The 26,493-nt window shown below is 41.7% G+C and overlaps 1 protein-coding gene across 2 annotated transcripts in view; it reads left to right on the forward strand.

The window, feature by feature from the left end:
* tpst1 (tyrosylprotein sulfotransferase 1) overlaps positions 1-26,493 on the forward strand; it is a 55,515-nt gene that overhangs the window by 13,631 nt on the left and 15,391 nt on the right. For both annotated transcript variants that reach the window (XM_075474199.1, XM_075474201.1), the window contains exons 2-3: positions 5,702-6,736; positions 23,513-23,711. In XM_075474199.1, coding sequence (XP_075330314.1) covers positions 5,880-6,736; positions 23,513-23,711 — 1,056 coding nt within the window. In that variant the 5' untranslated portion in view covers positions 5,702-5,879. The remainder of the gene's footprint in view (positions 1-5,701; positions 6,737-23,512; positions 23,712-26,493) is intronic.

Raw genomic sequence — 26,493 nt, forward strand, 5'->3', positions numbered from 1 at the left:
ATTATGGACAACCCTGAACATCCTCTCAATGAGACTGTTATCGGAAAACAGAGTCTCTTCAGTCAAAGGCTTCTTCAGTTTGGATGCAAAACGGACCGCTACAGGAAATCTTTCCTGCCCACAGCCATCAGCATCTATAATAACTCCTTGATTTAATTGAGCTACATCAACATTTAATTTCCCTCTGGGATAAATAAAGTATTTTTGAATTTGAATTTGAATTGAATTGAATAACATTGACTACTGCGTTGACCTGTCTTGCAAATAACATCTGGGCTGATTTGGTTTGCAATCTTTGCCTAGCAACCGTTGCTATGCAACACTGAATTTTGAGTGGCTCCACCCCTGAAATTGTTCTATAGGTTCTTCTGAACATCTGTGAAAAATGTCATGCTTGTATCACCTTGTGAGCGATTCTTCCATTATTTGACACCCATTGCCTGTACTACATGGGCTCTCGCCTTTTTGAGCGGTGACAGTGGGAATCGAACCGCCAACCTTCCGGTTATTGGACGACCCACTCTAACCACTGAGCCGGGTATATATCAGTCAATTAATCTTTATTTCTAAAGCACTTTTCATTTAAAAAAAAAAAAAAAAAAGATAAAAGTCAATAAAATATAAATAAAAAACAAAACAAAACGCCACTTTACCCATCCAGTTCCCCAAACCACAAGTCCCACATAGACACACACACACATGCACAGAAATGTACACAGAATAATGTTCTCTAAAAGCGTCGTCTTAACCCTTAACTCTTTCGGTGCCATTGACGTCTATAGACGTCAATTTAAAAAAAACGTTCACTGCCAAAGACGTCTATAGACGTCAATTGCGTTTTTTAACGGAGCGGGCTGGGGGACAATCTAGCGGAGTTCGTCACTAAATCTTAGGCTTGTAAACACTAAACAGAGAATATACTGGCAAAATTACCCGCTAGGTGGCAGCAGTGCCACTTTGCACAAAAAAAGAAAAAGCGTGTTTTCTCCGTTTTTTGGGTCAAACAGCTGATTTTGGTGAAACCAACCTATGTTCTATTGTCTATTACTAAAAGACTGAAAATGGTAGAAACAAACTTTTTTTTCCGATCAAAGAAGAGAGTCTACTCTTTCTTTTGGTAATTTCGGTGTGTACATAGTCATAAGACACACTTTTCTGTGGGTCTTGGAAAATCAGTCAAAATACTGAAAAACACTTGGCAGTATGGGTGGCTCTGAACTGAAAATGGCTGGCAGCCAATGAGTTAAGCTGACAGTTTGGGGGAAACAAGAACACTGGAAGTTTGAATAAAAATGGATAAGATGGAAAGTAAAAAACAATATAAGAATGGAATGGAGAAGATTGTATAAAAGACAAATATTAAAATAATAAAACTAATTCATTAATAGTACAAAAATATAAATTTGTCGAATAAGTAATTAATATCTGTATTTATATGTATGTGTGTGTTTCAAACAGCTGGCTTTCAGACTACAGTTTTTTGACTCATTAAATGTGTCAAAAGTTTGGTGAGATTTGCCACATGTGGACTTTGATCGCATGGTTCATATTTTTAAACAGAATTTTACCACTACTGGTCTATTCAATACAGGCAAAGTCCTCTAATTTACTCATGTTAACACAAGACTTCAAGGGTAACATTGCCTTTTATCTATATTTTGTTTTAAAAATCTAAAGAATAAAAGGAATATCCAGTTCCATATACCAGTGGTCCTACTTTTGGTATTATTTTTGTAAATTCAATGTCATAAACTCCTGCAATAGATGGCCATAGTATCGCTCTCACTATCATGGTGCCAGTTTGCTGTTGCATCAAGAAACAGTCTGAATCTACAAAACTGTCGCATTTCTCAAGAGGGTTTGAAGAAGCACATCACTGCACATTATGCAAATGTCATAAAACCCTGTCTTGACAAGGAGGCCTGCAAACTGATTTATTATGGTGTAAAAACATGGGTATTTCAGTGGCTGAAGGCAATCATTTAGAGAGAATAAGTGCTGATGACCAGTACATGCTGATCAATCTATTAATTTATCTCTAATTGACCACTTACATTTATCCTCATTAACACAAAGGCTAGATGGTTAGATGACAAAGTAGTTTGGGATGAAGTCATTATTCTGCAGTTATTTCTCCTTTCAGTGTAAATCTACTGTGCTTCTCACATTGAATGTGAAGTGTTGTATTGTTATTTATCTTAAAGTGTTAGTTCGCCATTTTGCACATTAAGCCCTGTTTTTAGGTAGTCTGGGGTGAATTATAGATGTTCTGATCACAATTTGGACATTTGGTGCTGAACAGAGCATTTAGGTATCCACTGCTGCAGCCCCCCCACCTTTGCATTGAGTCAATGACCACTCAAGCAAACAATCATAAAACGGCATTAAACTTTCGTTTGCAGAGACATGAAACTCACCGTGTGGTCTGTGGTGGACAGCGATACGTTGGCTCGAAAATCACCGCGAAATACGCTTCCAGAGAAGTTATATTACCATTATTGTCCGTCTTCATTGATTTGTATTGGCTGCTGCTATTCAACGGTGTCCGGAAAAATAGGTCCACCAAATGCTAAAACAACTGTTAGAAGGCACATTTCGCTGCGATTTTCGGGTCAATTTATCGCTGTCCACCACTGACCACACGGTGAGTTCCATGTCTTTTCAAACGAAAGTTTAATGCCGTTTTATGATTGTTTGCTTGAGTGGTCATTGACTCAATGCAAAGGTGGGGGGGCTGCAGCAGTGGATACCTAAATGCTCCGTTCAGCACCAAATGTCCAAATTGTGATCAGAACATCTATAATTCACCCCAGACTACCTAAAAACAGGGCTTAATGTGCAAAATGGCGAACTAACACTTTAAGGGACTTGTGACAGTGCGAGTGACTCATCTGATGAGATCTTTCACAACTTCCCCTTTGTGTCTCACCTTTTTGGCTCGTTTCATCCTTTTTTTATGTTCCTACTTTACTTATTATTATATATTTTTTTCTTTTTTAAACTGAATTCTATATTGTTTTAGTTTTCAGTTGTTTTTCTGTCTGTACCATTCTATGTAGCAGCTGTCTTGGTGAGTCATCATTGAATGTATGCTAGGGTTCAGTCTTACCTCTTACCTTGAAACTTACCCCAAATGCGATTATCCTCTTAAGATTGAAAATCTCTAAATGCACAAGTGAATTAGTAAGTAAACTTCCCCTTTCAACACACTTGCAGCAACCTTTGGAAACAGTGGGTCCATTTTGTACCAAAGATGTTGGCAGCCAGGCATGTGTTGGGACTGTCCCTTCCTTTAAAACTGTGTTATCAAGGAAGGGGCAAAGATGTGAGATTGTGTGGGTGGGCTGAAAGAGGAGACAAACCACAACACAAAAGGAAAGGAATGCAAATATGAAGCTGTATTGTAAGACATTTTTTTCATCTTTTTAACATTCTTAAAGCAGTGCACATAGGGAATACTTGAAACCTTTATCTGCTGCTTAATCTTTCATGAGCTCTCTCTGGTGTCATGTGTAAAAGTCCAGAGGTGGCATGAGGAGTTGAGGTTGAACCACTGCTGATACACATTTGAGCCAATAATCCAAGAGGGGAATAATACTGAGTGTGTAAGGGCAAGCGATGCTGTCTTCACTCAGCTGATGCTGCAACATTGCTTTGATTTGTGTAAGCACACCTATGCTGAACTGTGGTTCCTTTGTCTTGCATGTGTTAATTACTAAAGAGGAACAGTAACGGGTTGAAAATAATATTTTTGCTTGCGTTGTTAAGCTGCAACCAGTATGTTAAAAGGACATTTGCCTAAAAACTACAGCAGTCAGTTGAGTCATTAGGCATTTGCAACTTCCTGAGTAGAAGTTGGCAACATGGTGTCATGGTTTCAGTGCCATGTAACCCCACTGACTAAAAGAATCAGATTATGGGCTAAATTACGATAAAACTGAGTTATTAAGTTCATAAGTTTGACTAAAATTTGGACCGGATCGGGTTACTGGCAGTCGGATTAAGACCCCGAGATAACTGAGTTGAAAGTCACTCTAAACCTGCTTGTAGGCGCTGAAGCACGTGGTGAATCAGACTTTACGCTCTGCGCATGCTCCAGATGTTTTCCCGGGGTCGTGACCCGGAAGTCAAAGGAGACGATATTACTGTTGTTGTCACCGTCAGAAAGAAAGAAACAACGCGATGGAGAATGCTCTGTCCTGCATCAAATTCTTTTGCTGTTACTCCACGTGTAAAAATCATAGCAGAAATCTGATCAACATTTCAAAGTAGTTTAGTTGTGGTAGCAAAAAAAAAAAAATCCGATTTCTTTAACCCATAGAATATGGGAGAGTTGTTTAAAAAATCAAAAAAAAAAATCAAAAATCCCCAGGCTGAAAAACTCTTCAACTTTTGTGACCTTGCATATTTATTCTAATTTGCTTTTAAGCCTGTAAGAAGCCTTGTCACACAGAAGGGATTATTTTATCGGCTGGAAAGCATGTTTGGAATAAGAAAACTGACTGGCTGCTTCTTTAGGGGAAAATGGTGTAAGTGGCTATGTGAAGAATATAAGTCTTTTAAGTATTATTGCCATTTACAGTAACATCAGACTAAACTGGAGAACTTGTGGACTTTGGTTACTTCTGTTGCATGCTGACTGTTAGAACTTGGCCAAACATTGCCAAGCTTTTCAGCTCTTCAGCTCAAATCCTTCACATCTCAAGCAAGACTGACTAGATTGTTATATTGTATCTTTCTAAAAAACAAAAAATACTGTAACTGATGACATAAACAGGCATTTATACAAACACATTTTGTGACCTTTTGTATCATATGCCAATGAATGCTCCTTATAAAACAATTGCTGTTTTCTAACTATAAAACTGTTACGTTTCAGAAATTCTCTTCCGTTTTGCTCAAACAAATCTCAAAATAAATGGCTTCAGTTATGCACTTTGAAGATGTTCTTGTATGTACATTTTAAACACACATTAGCAGAAATGATGTATCTTCTCTTGTCTCACAGTGAGGAACTTTTTGGTAGTAACATCGACTAAAGGTTTACCCTCAAACCAATCATTTCTTCTACAAGTCTCCAGCTGTTACTTGAGAGCAAAAAAAATCTGTCAGCCAGGCCGCTGTGGTGTGTTGGCTTTGTGTGGGACATACTGTATGTGCTTGCTCTGTGCGTTGGTTAACCATATCAGAATTAGAGGGTGAAATCTAAATGTCACAGATGATGTATGTACTAGTAGAGAATCAAAGCCAGTATTATGTTTAGCAGGAAGAAAAATGAAATGAAAATATTTGTTGTTCTGCATCTACAGTGTATTGTCAGCTGCAAGTCTTTGTCATTTATCTTTCAGTGAGCTTTGACTTCTTTGTACTAACTGGATAAACGACTGTGAAATGGAATTCATTTGGTTGGCATATTATTGTCATAACTGTGTCTGAACCTGTTTTGCCCAGTTGGGGCAATGTTGGTAATGTTGGTCTGAGATTAAATGACCTGTCATATAATTAGATTTGATGATCATTCATGGAAGAATTTGCTTGTAGATGTGCTCTTAGATGCTTTAATCCGCATACATTACTGACAGTACAGTCGCTTGAGTTATTTCAATATCTGCAGCATAAAATGGAACCTTTTGATTAGATGAATGTTCAGCTGTTATATGATTAGAATTAACTGTGTCTTTTGTGTTGTGCCACAATACAGGCCTCATGGAGCTGGGGACTCGACAACTGCTGTGCACCAGGGAGCTTGATCCATGCTTGGTTCCCCGCAAACAGCCATAAAGGGTGGGAACTTTAATTCTCCTTCACAGCATTTTTCCCATCCCTTCCCCTAAATATCCCCGTGGTGATATTTTCCTACCCTATTTGAGACCTGCAACATGATTGGGAAGCTGAAACAGAATCTGCTGTTGGCCTGTCTGGTCATCAGCTCGGTCACAGTCTTCTACCTTGGCCGTCATGCCATGGAGTGCCATCATCGCATTGAGGAGCGCAGCCAGCCGGGGGGAATCCTGCCTCTGTCAGCACTTGGAGGCAGCATGCGGACCACCTTACGGACAGGCCAGAATCTCAGCACGCCTTTTGTTTACAACAAAGACATGCCACTCATCTTCATTGGTGGCGTGCCCCGAAGTGGGACCACACTAATGCGAGCTATGCTGGACGCTCACCCAGAGGTGCGTTGTGGGGAAGAAACCCGCGTTATTCCACGTATCCTGGCCATGAAGCAAATGTGGAGCCGTTCGGGCCGGGAGAAGATGCGCCTGGATGAGGCAGGTGTGACAGACGAGGTGCTGGACGCCGCCATGCAGGCATTCCTCCTGGAAATAATCGTCAAACATGGTGAACCTGCCAACTTCCTCTGCAATAAGGATCCTTTTGCATTGAAGTCGCTTTCTTACCTGGCCAAGATTTTTCCGCGTGCCAAGTTTGTGCTTATGATACGTGATGGGCGAGCTTCAGTCCACTCCATGATCTCACGGAAAGTCACAATTGCAGGCTTTGACCTGGGCAGCTACCGGGACTGCCTGACCAAGTGGAACCGGGCTATAGAGACCATGTACACTCAGTGCCTGGAGGCAGCGGATAAATGTCTACCGGTGCACTACGAACAGTTGGTCCTCCATCCTGAACAATGGATGCGGACTCTGCTGAAATTTCTTGACATTCCTTGGAATGAAGCTGTCCTCCACCACGAGGAGCTCATTGGGAAAGCTGGGGGAGTTTCTCTCTCAAAGTAAGTAATGCTGGCATTTATTTTCCTATTTTTCTTGCCTTTTCCAAGCCCTGACAATGTGTTCTGTGTTCATGCTTTTAAAGGAAGCAACCATGGATTGGACTTGCTTTTTGTTTCCATTCTGGTTTGTCTTTTTGAAGTAAACAAATTGACAATCAAAGAGGGTAAAAGCATTCTGACCGTAACCGGTATGAACTTTTAGTGTTGCTTTATAAGTCTGGGTGAGCCGTGTTCTAAAGCAGTTTAATTGTCTGCTTGTTGTATTGGGGTGGAGTGCACTGTATTATAAAGTGGGGGTTATTGGCCTCTCGTCTGTGTAGTTGTTTCTTGTGTTTTAAATAGGCTGTTGCCAGTAAAGACAGACTGAATCATTCACGCCATGCTATGATTCATTCGAAGTTTGTCTTCTTTCCTCTGGACATTATGATTACTGAACCTATTTGGAATGCGGTTTTTGGAAACTGTCTGCTGTGATAATGCATTTATCCATGTATGAGCAGAAGTTTCACTTTTATTAGATTCCTCTTTTACAGCTACATATTCGTTAAATAGGCCATTGCTTAGATTACAGTGGTTGAATTATATTTGGTGTTGTAAGAAGTTGCAAATAGTGCCAGGCTCCCAAGCTCCACAAGGTAAGCCAGGCCTGTTATATATCACATCCCCCATGTCACCAAAATGAGCTTAGGTTTGTCCATGTCTACTTAGCTTTGAACTGTAGATGGAATGGATCAGCTATTAACCTTGATAAAAATGACATGTAGATAAGTAGTGTGTGAACTCATAGTGGAATACCACTTTTTATAGAATCCAAGTTTCTGCAGTCTTAAAAGTAAGCATGCAGCTCCATGCCTGAACTATATCCATATTCATTTGGAAATAAAACAACCAACAGCTGCGCACACTGAAAAACCTGCTTATTAGTAACCTAAAACACTTGAGAAAATGTCTCCCCACTGTACTGCCAGCAGCTTTTCTTAATGGCTCTGAGTGGTGTCAGAGTTGTTTTGGTTTTCGGGGTTCAACCCCATTCCTTGGCTTAGTCTGTCCTTCTCCTAGCCCCCCCCCCGTTACCACCCTTTTCCTGCCACGTATCACCAGAAACACTCTGGCTCCCCTGGAGACCTTTGGTCCTTTCCTCTAGCTTAATATTTCCAGTTAGTTACGTTATCCTCTGTTTTCCATGATTTTATGTTTGTAATGAAAGTCATTTGAAGATATTTGAACAGATCAGCATGTCCTGTGTTGTGCAATGACATGAAAAATGGAATGGACAGATTTGAGGGTTAGGTGACCATCAGAAAACTGCACTGATATCAAAATTCTGTGACTGCATGTTCTTCAGTGCAAGTCTCCATGTTTTATGTTGGTATGATCCGAATATTTGGGAAGCACAGAATGATCACATAGATGCTATCAGCAGTTGCTCTGGGAGAATTTGATCATTTTTTCCCTTTTTTTTCAAACATGTTCAGGAATGAAATGCACTCCCTTTTTTCAGATTTTACTTCTGTGGATTATTTGGATCTGATGAATTTTTGTCTATTTGCTGGTGGCTGTGGTCTGTGTGAGGGACAGCGCTCCTCAGTGGCTGCTAGAGGGAACTTTTGCCATATGACAGGATGGACGAAGGTGTTTACACATACCCGGGTATTTTGACAAACGAAGACCTTTCCCTTCGTTTGTGCCTTTCGTTTATACACAAACGGAGTTTTTTCCTCCGAAAACGAAGCATAAAAAAAACTCCGGCAAAAGTGGAGATTTTTTAAAAACTCCGTTTAGCGTTTGTGTATAAACTGGTTGAAAGAGACAAAAACGGAGTTTTGGGCAATTGAGAATGAGGAGTTGTCGTCATAGTACAGAGCCCCGCCCCTATCCGCCATGTTGGCAGGATGCTAGCGTGAAAACGCCATTCTCTCTGTCCATTGTTTATCTGGCAAGCATGGAGGTACTAGCAGCATTTCTGTTGTTGAGAGCTATACTCGCTTGTGTGATTTTGAAAATTACAGTCATACAATTTTCAGGGCTTTAGCAGTTTTATAGTCCAGCGCAACGTTTAAAAGTAGCTCAGTCTCGCTGTCAGTCCACACACATGAGCCTGGCGCCATATTTTCTTCTTGAAAAGGATCCGGAAGTTCTTCCAGTCAGCGGTTCTCTATTAGGCTTCCGATTGGCTTGTGTGGAATTCTCATTGTTCTAACACTGCCACCGTCAGGCTTGGCGTAATTTAACAGCGTATTTATGCTGATCAATGTAGACGTGTTTTTTTTTAAAAACGGGGCTGTGTGCACCTAGTTATTTTTGCAAACGAAGGTTAGAAAATATGCGTTTATCAAAATACCCGGGTATGTGTAAACAGCACCTAAATGTGCACCAGGTCTAATTATGCTGCTGGTAGTTCCAACATTTGGGGTGGATCCTGTTCAGTACTGTGGGTGGGAGAACTCACGTACTAAAACCTTCATGAGTTTGACATAGGTGCTGAATTTGATTTCTTATATTTTAGTTCTGCTCCATCTTTTCATTTGTATTTTATAACCTTTTTGTTTTAGTGGCACTCGTAATTACTTGTGTTGTTGTCTGCAGCGTGTTTCTGTATTTGCTTAAGTTGGGATAATTCATCTGAAAGTGAAAACTAATCAGTTTGGATGTGTTGTTTGCTGCTCACATATTGACAAACTTATGAAATTGCTTGTCAATTTGCTTGTTTTTTTTGTCCATTTCTGAGTATTTTCATAAGTTAAATCGAGCTACTTATGCTGCTCTGGTTTCGCAATGGTCTTTGGTGAAGAAACCAGGATAAAAAAAATTCCAAGTGATTTTTAGATCAAAGAGTAAGAGTCTCTTTTCTCTTTGCATCTACATGAAAACATTGGAGGGTTTAAAGAAAATGTTATTTAATAAGCTGCTTTTCCTGTAATATGGAAGGAACATAGTATACATTATCTCTTGATGAAACGATAGCAGCAACCCCATAATATTTCCATGGTTGTTGATGACGTCATGAAAAAAAAGGAGGACCAGATAACTTGCTTAGAGGAAAAAGAAATTTAGGATTTAAGGAAATGCATGTTCAGCTGAGCCTGTTTGCATTCTGTGTTATTTAGTCATTTATCTTAAAGCTGCAGTCTGCAACTCTTTTTCAAGCATAATGCCTGGAACTGTCCGGGGATTCTGAAAGTAGTACATTAAATACCCCAATACAAAAAAAAAAGAGTTCTCTAGGTCCCCTATATGTCCCGCTAGGTCCCTCCAAAGCCAGCAGGTTTGTTTACAAAATTGCAGACCGGACCGGTAAAAGGTAACCAATCAGGTTACGAGCTGGGCTCTGCTGCCTGTCAATCACCGATTGTGCACGCGCGATACAAGGTAGGCTCGTCCCCACGCTTATTTATCTGGACTATTGAACTTCATTACGGGCTAGTCTACTTACTGTGTCTTCCATGATCGCAAATGACAGGTGAGTTGATGAAAGAGGAGTCGTGTAGGCGCATCTGGCGTGCACGAGTTCTCATGTGTTTTGAAGGGGCGGGACAGGAAGTTGAATAACTTTTTATTTTTCGGTTAAAAAATAAGCATTTCTTGCATTTTGCGACTACGGAGGTCACCGTTTTCAACTTCAAGCGTTCTGATAGATCATGTAAACTCTTAAAATGCCAAAAAGTAGGACTTTACGTATGACAACAACAAATCTTGCAGACTGCAGCTTTAAATGACTACATTTTTCTGTTTTGTTTTCTTGCCTCAACCCAACTTGCTCCAGGTGATATAATGGATTGTACTGATCAAAAATTGATTTGTCAAGCATTTCATGTATGCTAATTGTGCCTAGCAAGCACAATGTGCATTGTGGTTTAAACTGAGATGCCACTGGCAGCCTTGAGCCTCTACAGCTGTGATACTTCAACACTTGACTGCTACAAACCAATGGCAATGACCCTCGAGCTTCTCAGAAAGGCAAGGATATCTGCGTCTTGTACCATTTATTTAGTCAGCTGTGTCCAGGCTGTAGAACATTATTTTTAGTGGTCACATTTGACTGAAACGAGGGCTGAGAGTTTAACCTTTGTCCTAGTTCAGTCTGGCTCAGCATAAAAAATGACTGCACAGGGATGGAGAATGATCCACATGGATATCCATGGTGGACTGGAAATGAGCATTGTTGCACTACTTTGTCCTGCCCACTAGTTACAGGCTGTCCCATCAGTTTTCCTGAGCACAAGTTGATATTCATATTGTTTGTGCTGTCCAAACAGCAGCTCAAAACTGAAAGCCTTTAGTTGTTGTGGAGCCTGTTGTCTGGTATTTACAGGTCACATTTTTTTTATGTTAATGGAATGTTAACGTTTCTATTTTTTTTAGATCTGAATAAACAGTTAGTGTGTTATGTCTCATTTTGTCATTAGATTGTATTTAATCAGATGCACAGAACAATAGCATCATTATACAAGCTTCATATATTAGCCGTGAGTCAGTATGATCACTACACAATAAGACTTTAAAAAGCCCATTTTGGTCAGCCACTAATAACATATGAAGGATTAGATATATGTTCTATTGAAGGGCTCATCAATTGAGTTGCAATTTGTTTCACCTCACACTTTAAGTGAGTAAAGAAAGTATTTCGACATGTAAAATGTATGCAGGCAGTGGATTCACAAAGGCATCTTGTTTGCACATGGTGCCTGCATTGGGTTTTTCGACTCTTTAGATGTGCAAGATTTAGAGTTGGCTTGCAGTCTATTATTGGGTTGTTCAAGTGATGTAGTATTTTTGACAAGTTAAATGTATCCAAATGCAAAATTGGCTTTATGAGCGCCTTAATATACAGTCTTGCATTCAAACTGTATTACTTTAATTTAGTTGTATGTTTTTTAATACCAAGACTTGTCGTAGCTAGACGTTTTGTACACATAATCATGATATTTCTGAATTAGAAGAGTATATAGTAAATGATAATGGGATTTATTTGCCATTAGTTTTTCACACTTTGGCAGCCCTCTTTATTTAGTATGCAGTCTATATATTTGCTTTTAAAGGGCTTTGGCCAACAACATGCTCTTCCACTAAATGGGTCTTGATCCAGTTTGATGGGAAAGGCAGCCAGCTCCAAGTACGCTTCAGGGCAGCCCAGCTGCCTTTTCCCATCATACACATTTTGCCTCACCTCCTCTCAAGTACTTGATCTACAGTGCATCAATGTCAACCCCGTGTTACACCTGAAAGAAGATGCCTCTTACACACAGCAACCACAACACTCCCACTCTCCATCATGCAGCTTTTGGTCTCTATGTGAAAATCTCGATCAGTTGCCAGCCAGGCCCCAGAGTGGGACCTTGGCATAGCATTAACATCAATTACCTTGCCTTGATTTAATGGCGGCTCCATCTAGCTGAGAGACTTGCTCCATTACTTATCCCAGAACAGGGATGCTTTCAGTCCCACCTCCCTATCTTCATGTGATTCTCATTGGTGCTACAGAACACCACCTTGAGTCAAAGGAGGCCCAAAGATGAATAATTAAGAAGCTTGAGGCCATTAAGAGCATCAGTGTGGAAGGAGGTAGTCATGTGACAGGCAGGAAGGCTTTTGTCATATCTCATCTAAGGCAGAGGAGTAGAGAATGTGTTACTTGTTAATTAGTATGAGTTCAATTGACTGAATCTCCACGTTAATCTTATTTTAGAGAGATGGGATATTTAAAGCTATGCGTTGTCTCTGCGTGTCCTTTGGCCTCAGGCTGAATTTGTGTGGAGGGTGGGGGGTGGGAGATTATGAGTGGTCTGGTTTCACAAAACACAACCCCTGGCAAAAATGTAGATACCGTTTTTGGAGGATAGTTATACAGCATTTATTTTTTGTAAAAACAAAAACATATATATATAACATAAAATAATTAATTTAACAGCTGAACATTCTGTGTGTAAAACAAACAAGACAAACTTGTTTTTTCCAAACTCTATACCTCCTCAAACACAGGGAGTGCAAGGAGTTGTACAGAGAAAAGCTGGAAAGAAAGCTACAGTAAAATAATGTGAGAGATGTGTGGTCAGGGATGATAAAGTTCACTGGCTTCAAGGTGAAGGAGGATCAGACTGATGGAAGCCTGGACAGAGCCAATGAGCTGCACAAGAATTTCAACAGATTCAACAAAGATCAGCACTGCATGCTTCTCCTCTGCCTCCAGCAACACAGAACTCAACCTGTACCAACATCCTCCCTGTCACACCTCCATAATAATCACCATCCACCTCAGGACTCACCGAAACCTCGTCTGCGTCCCCCTCCAGACTTTTTTTTCTCCAGCAGTCAGGCGAAGAAGCAGCAAGAAAGAGTGAATCAGAACAAGGCTGCCGGTCCGGATTGTGTCAGCTCCAGTGTCCTGAAGACCCGTGAAGAACAGCTATGTGGGATTCTACAGCATCTCTTCAACCTCAGCCTGAGCCAGGAGGAAGTTCCAGTGCTGTGGAAGACATCCTGCCCTGTTCCACAACCTAAAATCTCATGCATCTGCCCTCAGTGACTATAAACTAGCTGCCCTTAACATCCCATGCCATGAAAGTCCTGTTGGCTCACCTAAATAAGCAAGTGAAAGCCTTTCAGGACCCACTACCGTTATTGCAACCGTGAACTGCACAAAATACGGGCATAGTTGCTCACTCTCTGTCGACTCCAATTGACTCTGGTGCTAGCCTAGAGTGAGGAGACCCACCCATTATGTTGGCGGCGCTGGATTACGTTCCAGCACAACATGAGGCGTCTACGAATGTTATGTCTATGGTGTTACATTCGGAATTCAGTTTGCACGATGGCGGAGAGCCAAGGGGCACTGGCACATAAAAGCACTAAATGGGTAAGTTGCAATAAATGGGCTTAGTTTTGGAGCCAAGTGTTGGAGTTGGGGTAAATACCTGTATGTTTTTTTGAGAAATAAAAGCCAATTGCTCGATCATTTTACAGCCACATCATTTCCGTTAAGCATTATTTGAATTGGTTGTTTAATAACGCAAAATAATTTTTTATCCGATTAATCGATGGAATAATCGCTACATCCAGAACGCTGCTGCTCGAGTCCTGACTAGAACCAGGAAATACGACCATATTAGTCCAGTGCTCAGGTCTCTGCACTGGCTTCCTGTCGCTCAGAGAATAGACTTTAAAACAGCTCTGCTTGTGAACAAGTCTCTTCATGGTCCAGCACCAAAGTACATCTCTGACATGTTAGACCCATATGAACCAACTGGGGCTCTGAGAACCTCAGGGAGGGGTCTCCTTCTGGGGCCCAGATTTGCCTTGCCTTCAGCAAGCCCTCTAGCTTGGACAAAGCAAACATAACTGTGAGGATCATGTTCTTTGATTTCATTAGTGCTTTAAATAAAGTACAGCTTGCACTGTTATCTAAGAAGCTCCAGAAAATACTAATTGATGCCTCCACAACCACCTTGATCATTGACTACCTGAAAAACAGACCACAGTTTGTGAGGCTGAAGGGTTGTGTGTCTGAGATGATAGTCAGCAGCAGAGGAGCACCACAGGGGACTGTACTCTCACCATTTCGCTTCACTCTGTACACCTCATATTTTAAGTATGACTCCTGTCATCCACAGAAATACTCTGATGACTGCAGATGTTGGGTTTATCAATGATGGACAAGGTGCTGAGTACAGAGAACTGGTTGATCACAATAGCCGCATTCGGACAGAGCAGTTCAAAGAACGCAGTTCTAAGAACGGTCCTCCTCGAAAACTGTCCTTCCCCAGGGGAACTGTTTCAGTTTGCATTCGCACATGAGTCGTGACCAGGTCGGGACTGATGCGACGCGATTTTAGGAGGACCAGGTGTGAGCAAAATACTGTCAGGCAGAGGAGGCTCAGCCCCACATCATATATCAGTATGTTCATATACCCATCATGGAATCAGCTAAGTGACTAAAGCCTCCTTGGTTAGAGTGGCATGTTCCGTTAAGCTGGCTTGCCCTTACACACATAACCCATTTTACCTATTTTACTACCTCCATTGCTAGCTCAGGGTCACATCAGTAGCAGATAACCTCTAACCTCTTCCATGCTGCCTTGGTACTTTCAAACATGACAATGATGCCCAACAAACACCATCAGTCCCAGTTTGGAAGGCATGTGTGAATTTCTTTTAATATTTTTGCTTTTGTATGAAATTGAAAAGGCTTCCTTGAGGATTAAGCAGCAATACAATGCTGTTTATGAGAGAGAAGTAAACTGATCTGAAGGGGTGGCACTAACTGACAGGGGAGAGAATGCAAAGACTCGAGATAATATTATAATAATATCATTACTATAATATTATTATAATTCTATTATAATACCTAATTCTGTATGGCACATATTCTCGCTCATCTAGTCGGTGGGGATGTTCGTCCTGTGTGGGTTTGTTCGTCTGGGTAAGAGAGACCGTTTGCTTGGAGATCATCACTTGAGAGGCAGCTATGTGGGAAGCCAGACACAGAAGTCAGCTTCCTCTACAGGAAAAGCATGCTTCCATGTTGGCTTTTAGACTATGTGCCAGAGACACAGTATGCAGGATTGCATGGCACAAGAAAAAACAAGCCTACGATGCAAATAAACATATCATTTAGACTGAAATCATACAAAATCAAGCTTCTCAACCCTTGACTAACACACCCATATAATTACAGTTGGGCATCATCAGTATGGTTCTATACGCTCAATAGACTTGGAAATGCCTAGGCGCTCTACACTTGCTACAGCACAAGTGTATATCAATACAGCCAAAGTCCCCTAAAACTGCTCCTATTACATTTGTTGCGCTTGTCAGAAAGCTAAAGGTGTTTGAAATGCAGCACATTAAGACTATGTATTAACTCATGGTCACCTAAGCATTTCCAGAGTGTTGCTTGACTCTAATAAAATCCCTGTCTTCTCCTCATAAAGTCACCTTTTAAATAACTTGGACATCTGCACAGTGAATTTGGCTATACTTATGTACAATAATCTCCCACAGAGAAAATTAGAAACTCCATTATTTCTTGGTAGATTAGGTTTTCTCACACAGTTCGCATTGTCAGATAAACTTAAGTCAGTACCTATTCAGTTCCCTAGGTTGTACACAGGGACAGGGACAGTGGCCAATTTGAGCTGTAACCATAGCTCGACTCAACTGTGCATTTACCCAGGTTTCTGCAGGGTACTGTGGAAACAGCCTGGAAATATAGCGGGTTTGCTCCTGGACTGCTTATAGGTTTTTTCCTGGCATCATGAAACGTCAATTGAGAGAAAACACAATGTAATAAATAAATGACTGACTTACACTTGCAATGTCTCCCAGATAAATGGCTGGAATAGGTCAGTTTTTGTCAGGGGAGAGAGGAGTCACTGCCGGTGCAAGAGCTGCCTCTTCCAGGGGAAGACACTGGTCTACCTCGCTTTGCCCTGTTCTGCCCAAAATGGTGGTCAGCAGGGAACCTTGGCAAGAAGCCCTGACAAGAAAACACACAAAAAGAAATGGACTTATCTGACATGCCTATTCATACTCGTGGTGTCTCAGATACATAGCTGGAACGGCTGAAAAATGTAGCTGTTCATAGGTCAAATTTGTCAAACTGCTTTCTGAAAAAGTGAAGACTGCAGACCAGTGTCTCTCTGGTATCTTTGAGTAAGGAACTGCAATGCCCCAAAACAAACTGAGGTCACTTCTGCAGTAGTTAATCATCTTCGAATAAGATGTGAACTTACAAAATCTGATTTCATGCTTTTACATTCATAAACAGAATACCATTTTAGCAACGAGAAGAAAACACACTGACTTGACTCTTTACCTCATTAGTTTCAACAGTTTTTATTGATTTTCCACAATGAATAATCGAACATACACACAGACAGCAATAACAATAATGAAATAAAATAAGTAACAGATAAGTACATTCAGATATCTTAAGAAATATACATATACAGTATATATTTAAAAAAGGGTAAATAAAATAAATAAATGTGTAATAACAATAATAACAATAGTACTAATAATAATAATGATAATAAGGGTAAAATAGAATAAAGTAAGATTAATGAAAAAGATAAAATAAATAAATGAATAAGTAAATAAATAAAAAGTAAGTAATAATAATAGTTTGAAGAGGGAAAGGGAGGGAGGGAGGGAGGGAGGGGGGGGGGGAGATCCAATCTCACTTCTGTATTGGTGTCTTAATCCTCATTTAATGGAGTTTGTAAGTTTTTGTAGTATTCTAGAAAGGGGGTCCAAATCCTCTCAAATGTTTGCAAGGAGCCTTTAAGGGTATATCTGATTTTTTTCGAGGGTAAGAAAGTGCATTATGTCTTTTATCCATTTTGGAAAGGTGGGAGGAGTGGCTTTCTTCCAGGAGAGAAGAATGAGCCGTCTTGCAATCAGGGAAGTAAATGCTATGACTATTCCTGCTTTGCCTTTAAGGCCACGGATTTCAGGGGTGCATCCAAATAGGGCACACATGGGGTTTGGGATGATAACTTTTTTAAACATTTTGCTGTAGGAATGAAATATGTTGGTCCAGAACGTGTTTAACTTGGGGCAGGACCAGAACATGTGTACATAATCTGCTGGTTGGCCTTTACAACGGGGGCAAGAGGGGTCCACATTCGGGAAGATTTTTGCCAGTCTTGCCTTGGTATAATGTGCTCTCAATACAATTTTGAGTTGTATTAGGCGATGCCGAGCGCATGGGGAGGATGTGTGTATTAACCTCAGTACTGCTTCCGATTGATCATCTGTCATTGATACTCCAAGATCATTCTCCCATAATCTCCTAACATCGTGCAGAGAGTGAGGAGCGATATTACGTATACTGTCATAAAGGGTGGAAATCTGACCCTTTCGATCTAGCGGTAGTGAGAGAATATGATCAATTGTGTTGTTAGTTGGAAAATCTGGAAAGGATGGAATGCTTTTCTGGACATAGTGTCTAAGTTGAAGGTACCTAAAAAAATGAGATTTCGGTAAGCCAAACAATTGAGAGAGTTGCACAAATGATCCGAATTTACCTTCTACAAATAAATTAGAAATGGATTTAATACCCTTTGAGCTCCACACTCCGAAGGTCGAGTCAGATAACGAGGGCGGGAAGTTATAATTGTTCTTGATGGGTGAATGCACAGAGGTTGTCTGAAGTTTGAAATGTCTCCTAAATTGTGACCAAATTCTGATTGAATGATAAACAACTGGGTTAGACTGAAACTGATTTAGAGGAGGGGGCACAGGGGCGCATAACACAGAGCCCAATTTAAGTAGGCTCATAGCATTTTCCATTTGTAACCAAGCATCAAGTCCACCTGCTTCGTCTCTCTCCCTCCAGTGCAACATGGTTTTTATATTGCATGCCCAATAATAATAAATAAAATTAGGCAACGCCAGGCCTGCAAGATTTTTAGGCCTTTGAAGACCCTCTCTTTTAATTCTGTGAGGTTTACCATTCCAGATAAACGATAATATGCTGTTTTGCAGTGAGTTAAAAAAGGTTTTTTTAATCAGAATAGGGATGTTTTGAAAGAGATAAATGAATTTTGGTAGCACAATCATCTTAATAAGACTAATCCGACCGACTATGGATAGCGGGAGTTTTGCCCATCTAGCCATGTCTTTTTTACATTTTTCAAATAGAATGTGAAAGTTTTTTGTGAAGAGGGAAGGAAAAGCAGGTGTGATCTCAATTCCAAGATACTTGAAGCCTTTCCCAACAATTTTAAATGGGAGGTGAGAAGCTGGAATTAGACTGGCAGCTTGATTAAGAGGAAATATTTCGCTTTTATCACTGTTAATCTTATATCCTGAGAGTTTCCCAAATTCAGTCAGGATACGGAGGATGACTGTAATAGAATTTAGTGGGTCAGCGACATACAAAATAATATCATCTGCATATAAAGATAGTTTGTGTGTAATGCCCCCCCGCTCTACACCGAGGAAGTCAACTGATTGCCTAAGGGCAGCAGCGAGGGGTTCTATGGCAATGGCAAAAAGTAGGGGGGAAAGACTACAACCTTGCCGAGTGCCTCTGTTAAGAGAGAAAAATTCAGATTGCTGTCCGTTAGTAATTACTGAGGCTACAGGATGGGAGTAAAGGAGTTTTATCCAAGATATGAGAGAGTCATCAAATCCAAATGCTTTCAAGGTGAAGAATAAATACTGCCATTCGACTCTGTCGAATGCTTTTTCAGCATCGAGAGTTATAGCCATTTCAGGTGAGTGTGATGGAGAAGAGTAAACAATATTGAGAAGTGTCCTGAGATTTGAACTAGAGTGGCGGTTTGAAATGAAGCCAGTTTGGTCTGGTGAAACTATATGTGAGATAATCTTCTCCAATCTTGAAGATAGAATTTTAGATAGAACTTTGTAGTCTGTATTTAAAAGGGAGATGGGACGATAGGATGAACACTTGAGTAAGTCTTTGACTCTTTACCTCATTTACCTTCTCCTATAACTTGCTAGGCTAGAGTCCCACCCAACTGGTCAGGATTGGTTTGTGCTGCTTCCTCCAAAAAGTCTGCATAGGATATTTGGACTATGACTGACTTTGCCTTTCTGAGGCAGAAATCCTTAGCCATAGTCTTGCAAAACAAAAACACCATATAAACATGTTAACAAGGGGGGAAAGGATAGATTTGATACTGGGGGACTTTCAAGTAATGAGAATACAGATGCACTCCAAATTTAGGGACATCAAATGTGAAGTAGATGTTAAAATGGACTGCATCCTGTTCAGTGAATGGAGGTATCATAACAGGGGATACCTGCATTCACTGAGACAGTTAGAGGTCATCGTGAAATTTATTGTGGTGCAATAATTATAGTAATTGGCATTACTAATATTCTTACTAAGAAAGACATTCAATGAGGAGTTTTTGTATCCCACACAAGTGTAGACCCCTAGTTTTTTTTCTTTTTCTTTTCCTTGCTTGTAAGGTTGCCTGGATTTAACATAATGGTGACCTGCTCAGAAAACTTCGCAGCCCTTGGGCTTTGTTAGATTTACCTAAAGTGATTCCCATTCCCATACCCATTTAATGCAGAGTGGTCATTTGGATCACGGCCCACCTTTCAGAAAGCATCTCCAGCATCCTCCTGAGATAACAAAACCAACTCACTCTATTAATCATGCAGGAGACTATACCCATACAGTGTAAAGATTCAATTGCAAAGTAAATGGATTAGAGGAAATTGAATTGCCATATTGAAGTATAGAGTAAGACAGGAAACATAAGAAGAGACAGTGGATAGTAGTGGTCAATAGACATGTGGGGGAGGGAGCAACCTGAATGAGCCAGCAACAGCCAGGGATAAAAAGAAGCAGCTTTTCGAAATAAAGGGGAACCAGAGGAAGCTTTTTTTCCAGCAAGAATTACGGTGCGTTCACACCAGACGCGGTCGGGCGACGCGATTACATACAAAGTCAATGCAAAGACGCGATTAGACGCGGATTCGAGCCGGCGGCGCGATGAGGAGCGGTCGGGCGGCGCGGTGAGGAGCGGTGAGGCGCGGTGAGGAGCGGTGAGGAGCGGTGAGGAGCGGTGAGGCGGTGCGGTGGCCGCCGCGCGAGTGAAAATATGCGATTCGCGCGAGTTCAAAAAATCCAACTTTGGCGAAATATTCGCGCCAGACAGCCTATCAGCGTTGAGATTCTGGACGACAGTGACGTGGAGACAGATGGACAGGCGCTGTCTGTGACATGCAGATGGGACTGCACATGGAAATTAGCTTCTAAGCTACAATCTGGTGCAGGTCATCTCTTTACTTTGTAATTAATGTACTTTGCACATGGTCCCTGACTAAATAAAATAAAAAAATTAAATCACCGCCTTCTCCAGTAGTTCCGTCTGGATGACGGCCGCCTCCGAGCAGGCCACCAAACTGGGTCCCGGCGAGCCCGAAACACCGCTGGAAGCGGCCGCCACGGGAGGATCGGTGCCGTGATCTCTCGGCGGGACGCCGGCTGCAGGCGCTCCGCAGCTGGGCCGCGGCTCCGTTTCAGCTGCGGGGCGCCTGTGGCATGGTGTCCTGCCGAGAGATCACGGCACCGATCCTCCCGAGCGGGTCGTCGGGCTGGGTCCTGGTGGGCCTGGGGTGCCGCTGGAGGCGGCCGTCATCCAGAAGCAACTCCTGGACGACCGGCGCCGCGATCTCTCGGCAGGACACCATGCCACAGGCGCCCCGCAGCTGAAACGGAGCCGCGGCCCAGCTGCGGAGCGCCTGCAGCCGGCGTCCCGCCGAGAGATCACGGCACCGATCCTCCCGTGGCGGCCGCTTCCAGCGGTGTTTCGGGCTCGCCGGGACCCAGTTTGGTGGCCTGCTCGGGAGGATCGGTGCCGTGATCTCTCGGCGGGACGCCGGCTGCAGGCGCCGGTCCTCCCGAGCGGGTCGTCGGGCTGGGTCCTGGTGGGCCTGGGGTGCCGCTCGAAGCGGCCGTCATCCAGAAGCAACTCCTGGAGAAGGCGATGAAATTATCCGAGCTGAATGCACCACCGGATGATGTCACTGATCCAGACACGACGGCGTGTGCGTTTCAGACGAATCTCGGACTGCCACAGCAGGTACAAGGACGCGATCAGCCATGGATAGCCCCTTGAGCTATTCACTCGTTTTTTACTCGCGCGAAAGAGGCGTTTGAGGCGATGGAATTTAATTTACACCTGCGGCAACGATCGCGCGATGCAGGCGGTGCGAATATTCGCATCGCGTCTGGTGTGAACGCACCGTTAAGCATTTTGACACCGGCTGCCTGGGGGAAATTGAAATCAGAGTGGATATACAGTCAGGGATTTTATTTTATTTTAAATCTTGTTTTCTGTTGTAATGGGAAATGTAAAATAATTGCTTTAATTTATATTTGGCAAAGAAACAATTTTTTAACCAATCTGTCTGTCGGTCTGGCTAAAGCTGTCAGTTTGTTGGTATAATAAAACTTTAGCTAGGGCAAAATGAGTCATGTATTGGCCTGTTTTGCATTGTCTGTCTGGTAGTATCTGCTTAGATGATAGAAAAACAATTCAAAATTGTGAAATGCTCTACTCAATTGAATTCATGTGGATTACACTAATTAGGAACCGAGATTGGCCCAAAGATAAAATGGAACCAGACTGACCCTGATGCTAAATTTGATACATATTATCAATAAGGAGACCACTTAGACTGGTTTCACACATTTTTAAGCCCTTTTCTCTAAATACTCTTGAGTGCCATTAAATCGCACATCCTGGATTATTTATCTAACTAATTGAGCCCATTATGTGAGGACTCAGAACTCAGTCAGTGGGGTTACATGGCACTGTAAAAATAGGATTAATGGCTAAATTACAATAAGACTGAGTTATTAAGTTCATGTAGACACCTTAATCTGACAAGAAATTGGATCGGATCTTTATTTATATAGTGTTTTTCAGCCATACATCACCAAGTGCAATGCAACGCGTCGGATGCAGCGGTGTAAGCAAGCCGCCACTGGACTCTAGAGCAGTGGAGACGCCTTCTCTGGAAGGACCAATCACCAATCCATGTATCAATCTGATGGAGGAGTCTGGGTTTGGCGGTTGCCAGGGGAACGGTACTTGTCTGACTGCATTGTGCCAAGTGTAAAGTTTGGTGGAGGGGGGATTATGGTGGGGGGTTGTTCTCCAGGAGCTGGGCTTGGCCCCTTAGTTCCAGTGAAAGGAACTCTGAATGCTTCAGCATACCAAGAGATTTTGGACCATTTCATGCTCCCATCTTTGTGGAAACAGTTTGGGGACGGCCCCTTCCTGTTCCAACATGCACCAGTGCACAGAGAAAGGCCCATAAAGACATGGAGGAGCCAGTTTGGTGTGGAAGAACCTGACTGGCCTGCACAGAGTCCTGACCTCAACCCGATAGAACACCTTTGGGATGAATTAGAGCGGAGACTGTGAGCCAGGCCTTCTGTCCAACATCAGTGTCTGACCTCACAGATGTGCTTCTGGAAGAATGGTCAAAGATTCCCATAAACACTCCTAAACATTGTGGAAAGCTTGCCCAGAAGAGTTGAATCTGTTATAGCTGCAAAGGGTGGGCCGACGTCATATTAAACCCTATGGATTAAGAATGGGATGTCACTTAAATTCATATATGTGTAAAGTCAGATGAGCAAATACTTTTGGCAATATAGTGTATGTACAGGAGTATGCTATATATGTACAGATATGCATTTATGTGTGTGTCTACATATATATATATGCTATATACATATAGCATATATATATATATATATTCATATAGAATATGTAGGCTATACATACATATAGTTTAGTTATCTAGAAAGGTTTCCACTGTGAAGAATTCGTGTTCTGCAGATTGTTTGCATTTTGTCACAGTGACCATAGTTTAAGCCGAAGTTTTGATGACCTTAAGCTGTATTTCCATTTTGACTTGTATATGAGACTAAATGAATGACTCGGCTCAAAGAGATTCAGTGTTTCCCGCGGGGGGGGGGGTACTTGGAATGGGACGGGGGCTGTTAGAGCAATAACGAAGCTGTTTACGAGCTGTAACACTTTTTTATTTACATTATTAACTATTTACTTAACAACCAGTAGGTGTCGCAATTCAATGTTATCAATGCTATCTTTTAATGTCTGAGCCTGGCAAAGCATTATTACTTCGGTTTAAAAAAAAAAAAAAAAAAAAAAATTTTTTTTTTTTTTTTTTTTGGGAACGTTGGCAAGGCGGCAGTGCGAGTTTGCTCTTTATGTTTCGAAGTGCAACTGAAACCAACATCTTTCTTTTTCATGTTAGGGTGGAGAGGTCCACAGATCAGGTCATCAAGCCTGTCAACTTGGAGGCATTGTCCAAGTGGGTGGGAAAGATTCCTTCTGACGTGGTGAGGGACATGGCTGTCATCGCCCCCATGCTTTCCAGACTGGGCTATGACCCACATGCCAATCCCCCCAACTATGGTCAGCCTGACCCCAAAGTTCTGGACAACACAAGGAGGGTGAGTGCCAAGTACACATGTTCGTAATGTTTCATGCTAATTGGTGAACAGTAGTTGAGAATTGTAACCTTTGGGCGCAGGCAAGCAAGCTATTTTCAGGCGTGACACTAAACTCAACTAACTGGCTGCAGGATTTGGCATCATATTTAGCATTCTACGTAATATGACAGTGGTCATCATGGTCCTCCAGTGAAATTGTTGGCAAGAAGCTAAACCAAATAATTCCCTAAAATATCAAAACAAAATGTTGATACAAATAATTCCTCTGCCGTGCTTAAACAAGTAGCTGTTTGGAAAGTGTGATAGACACCTTAAGCCAGGGATGTCCAAAGTCGGTCCTCGAGGGCCGCTGTCCTGCAGGTTTTAGATCAAGACCTCATTAACAGGCTTGTGCAGAACTTAACTATCTGTTGAAGAGATCAATTTAATCTGAATCAGGTGTGTTGAAGCAGGGCAACATCTAAAACCTGCAGGCTTACGGCCCTCGAGGACCGACTTTGGACATCCCTGCCTTAAGCCTTAACACAACAATGCAAAGGCAGAAAAAACATTCATTTGAAAAAGCAAGACAGTTGCAGCAGATAGTCCTATCTTTTATCAGTTCCATGAAGCAAATTAAGTTTCCAAAAGACAAGTAACCAAACACCATAATCAAAAACAGCACCTACTCCAGTCTGACTGACGGCACACAGTGGCTCACTAAAAAGCTGTCTATTGAATTGTCCAGAGGAGAGATGCTATCATCAACAAGCCAGCATTGGAACACATTAATGACACTTTCAGATCACTGTAAATCATTGAGATCACTGGGAAGAAAGCAACTTCACATTGCATGCTGCACCTGTGGAGAGTTTTGTTCAGAGCTTAGGAAAGGCTGTAGTTTCCTTTAGTGTGGAATTACTTCCTGTAAGGCTTTGGAGAGGAAATGTTAGTGTGTTATTGTTGTTGCCAATATGAAACAAGGTAAAAAAACCGAGGCAGTGTTCTTTAATAGTGGTGCACACCTCTATTTATTGGGGATTTAGACTAAATCTCCACCTACTGACTTCTCGTCTCTGTTTTACCTGTGTTTGACCTCTCCCCCATTGGATTGCTGATTTGTTGCACCCATGCAGAAAGCACAGAACTCTTTCCAGATATCTGGATTTACTCTTTAAACATGTGTCTGGTCAGCCTGTTATCATCCACGCCAGATTCTTGTTAATTTCTCTAAACAAACATCATCTCTGTGTTTTCTGAAGTATTTCTCTGAAGAAAGGCTTACACCTGGTACTTCAACCTTAAAGCTTACTTTGAAGTTAAGTTGGTGTGTGTTTAAGTTGCAGTGATTACTTCATTGTTGCACCACAACCCTACCCATATTATATAGCCAAAATTATGCCAACATAATCTGGGGTAAGCCTGTTCAGATCAATTCAATTCAATTCATTTTTATTTATATAGCGCCAAACACAACAAATGTCATCTCAAGGCACTTAGATAATAAAGTCCAATTCAAGCCAATTGGAGTTCAATTAATTGTAATCACAATTATTCATAAAATAATCCAATTCGTTCATATAGAGCCAATTCAAAAACAATTTCCTAGCTAAGGAAACCAACAGATTGCACTGAAACTTTTTTCTTTTTCGGTCCAATCTCCCGGCCTGAGCGTGCCTGAGGCGACTGTGGAGAGAAACGACTCCCTTTTAACAGGAAGAAACCTCTGGCAGAACCAGACTCAGGAAGGGTGGCCATCCGCCTCGACCAGCTGGGGTTTGAGAAGACAGAAAGGGGGGGAGGGGGGAGGGGGGCACTGTAACACCATTCAAAGGATATCTGTTGGAACAGGGAAACACGAGTTAATGACCACAATAATGTCACACATACATAAAGAGAGTAAAGTGAGGAAAGGTGTGACAGATGAGGCCCCCCAGCAGTCTGGGCCTATAGCAGCTTAACTATGGGATGTTTCAGGATCACCTGAGCCTAGGGCTGGGCGGTATGGCCTAAAATGTATACCCCGGTAAAATTTGAGCCACTGAGGCGGTATGGTACTTTTGTATATAAATTACAACAGAACAGTTTCTCAGTGGTTACCATAGCACCAAATAAACACTTTCAATCAGGATCTTTGCAGCAATATTAAATTAAATGTATTGTGCAAAACAGAAAACACAGGAAATATAAAAAAATATATACGTTATATTTATATTTAAAAAATAAGAAAAGGTACATTTCCTCGAATAAACTCTGAGAGAAAAGCCGCTGCCTCTTGGATAACGTAACTTTCATAGGCGCCTTCCACTTATTCAACATGCTCAAATATGCGTCATGTTTCAGACACCCCATTTGTGCATGTTAAGCTAACTGCTTGTTAATACGATAAGTGTTTTATTACTTTGCATGTCTTCCAAAAGAGAAAATAATCAGGATTTTGAGGATGTTACCGTTACACACCAGCTGAGACGCAGGGTAGCAAAACATTATGGGCGTGAAAACGAAACTTAGAAAATCGGCTTGACGCATGCGCAAAACCACAAAGTAGCAAATCTCGACAAGTAGGAGAAGTCGACAGAACACCGGCTTTGACTCGTTTCATATTCCGGAGCATGGTTAGCCCGCAGGTGGTAAAACAAATAACTTGTGTTACCTTGTCTTGCGATTACTGTCGCCCGGCATATCCAAGCGGATGTTCAAAACTTTGCATTACTGCCGGACTCATGAGCTATTGCGGTATAAGGTATGCCAAAAAAATCTCTACCATTGGTGAAAAATACCGCATAAGGTATGATACCGTGCA

Source organism: Odontesthes bonariensis, chromosome 9 (genome assembly GCF_027942865.1).
Source record: "Odontesthes bonariensis isolate fOdoBon6 chromosome 9, fOdoBon6.hap1, whole genome shotgun sequence".
Lineage (NCBI taxonomy): Eukaryota > Metazoa > Chordata > Actinopteri > Atheriniformes > Atherinopsidae > Odontesthes > Odontesthes bonariensis.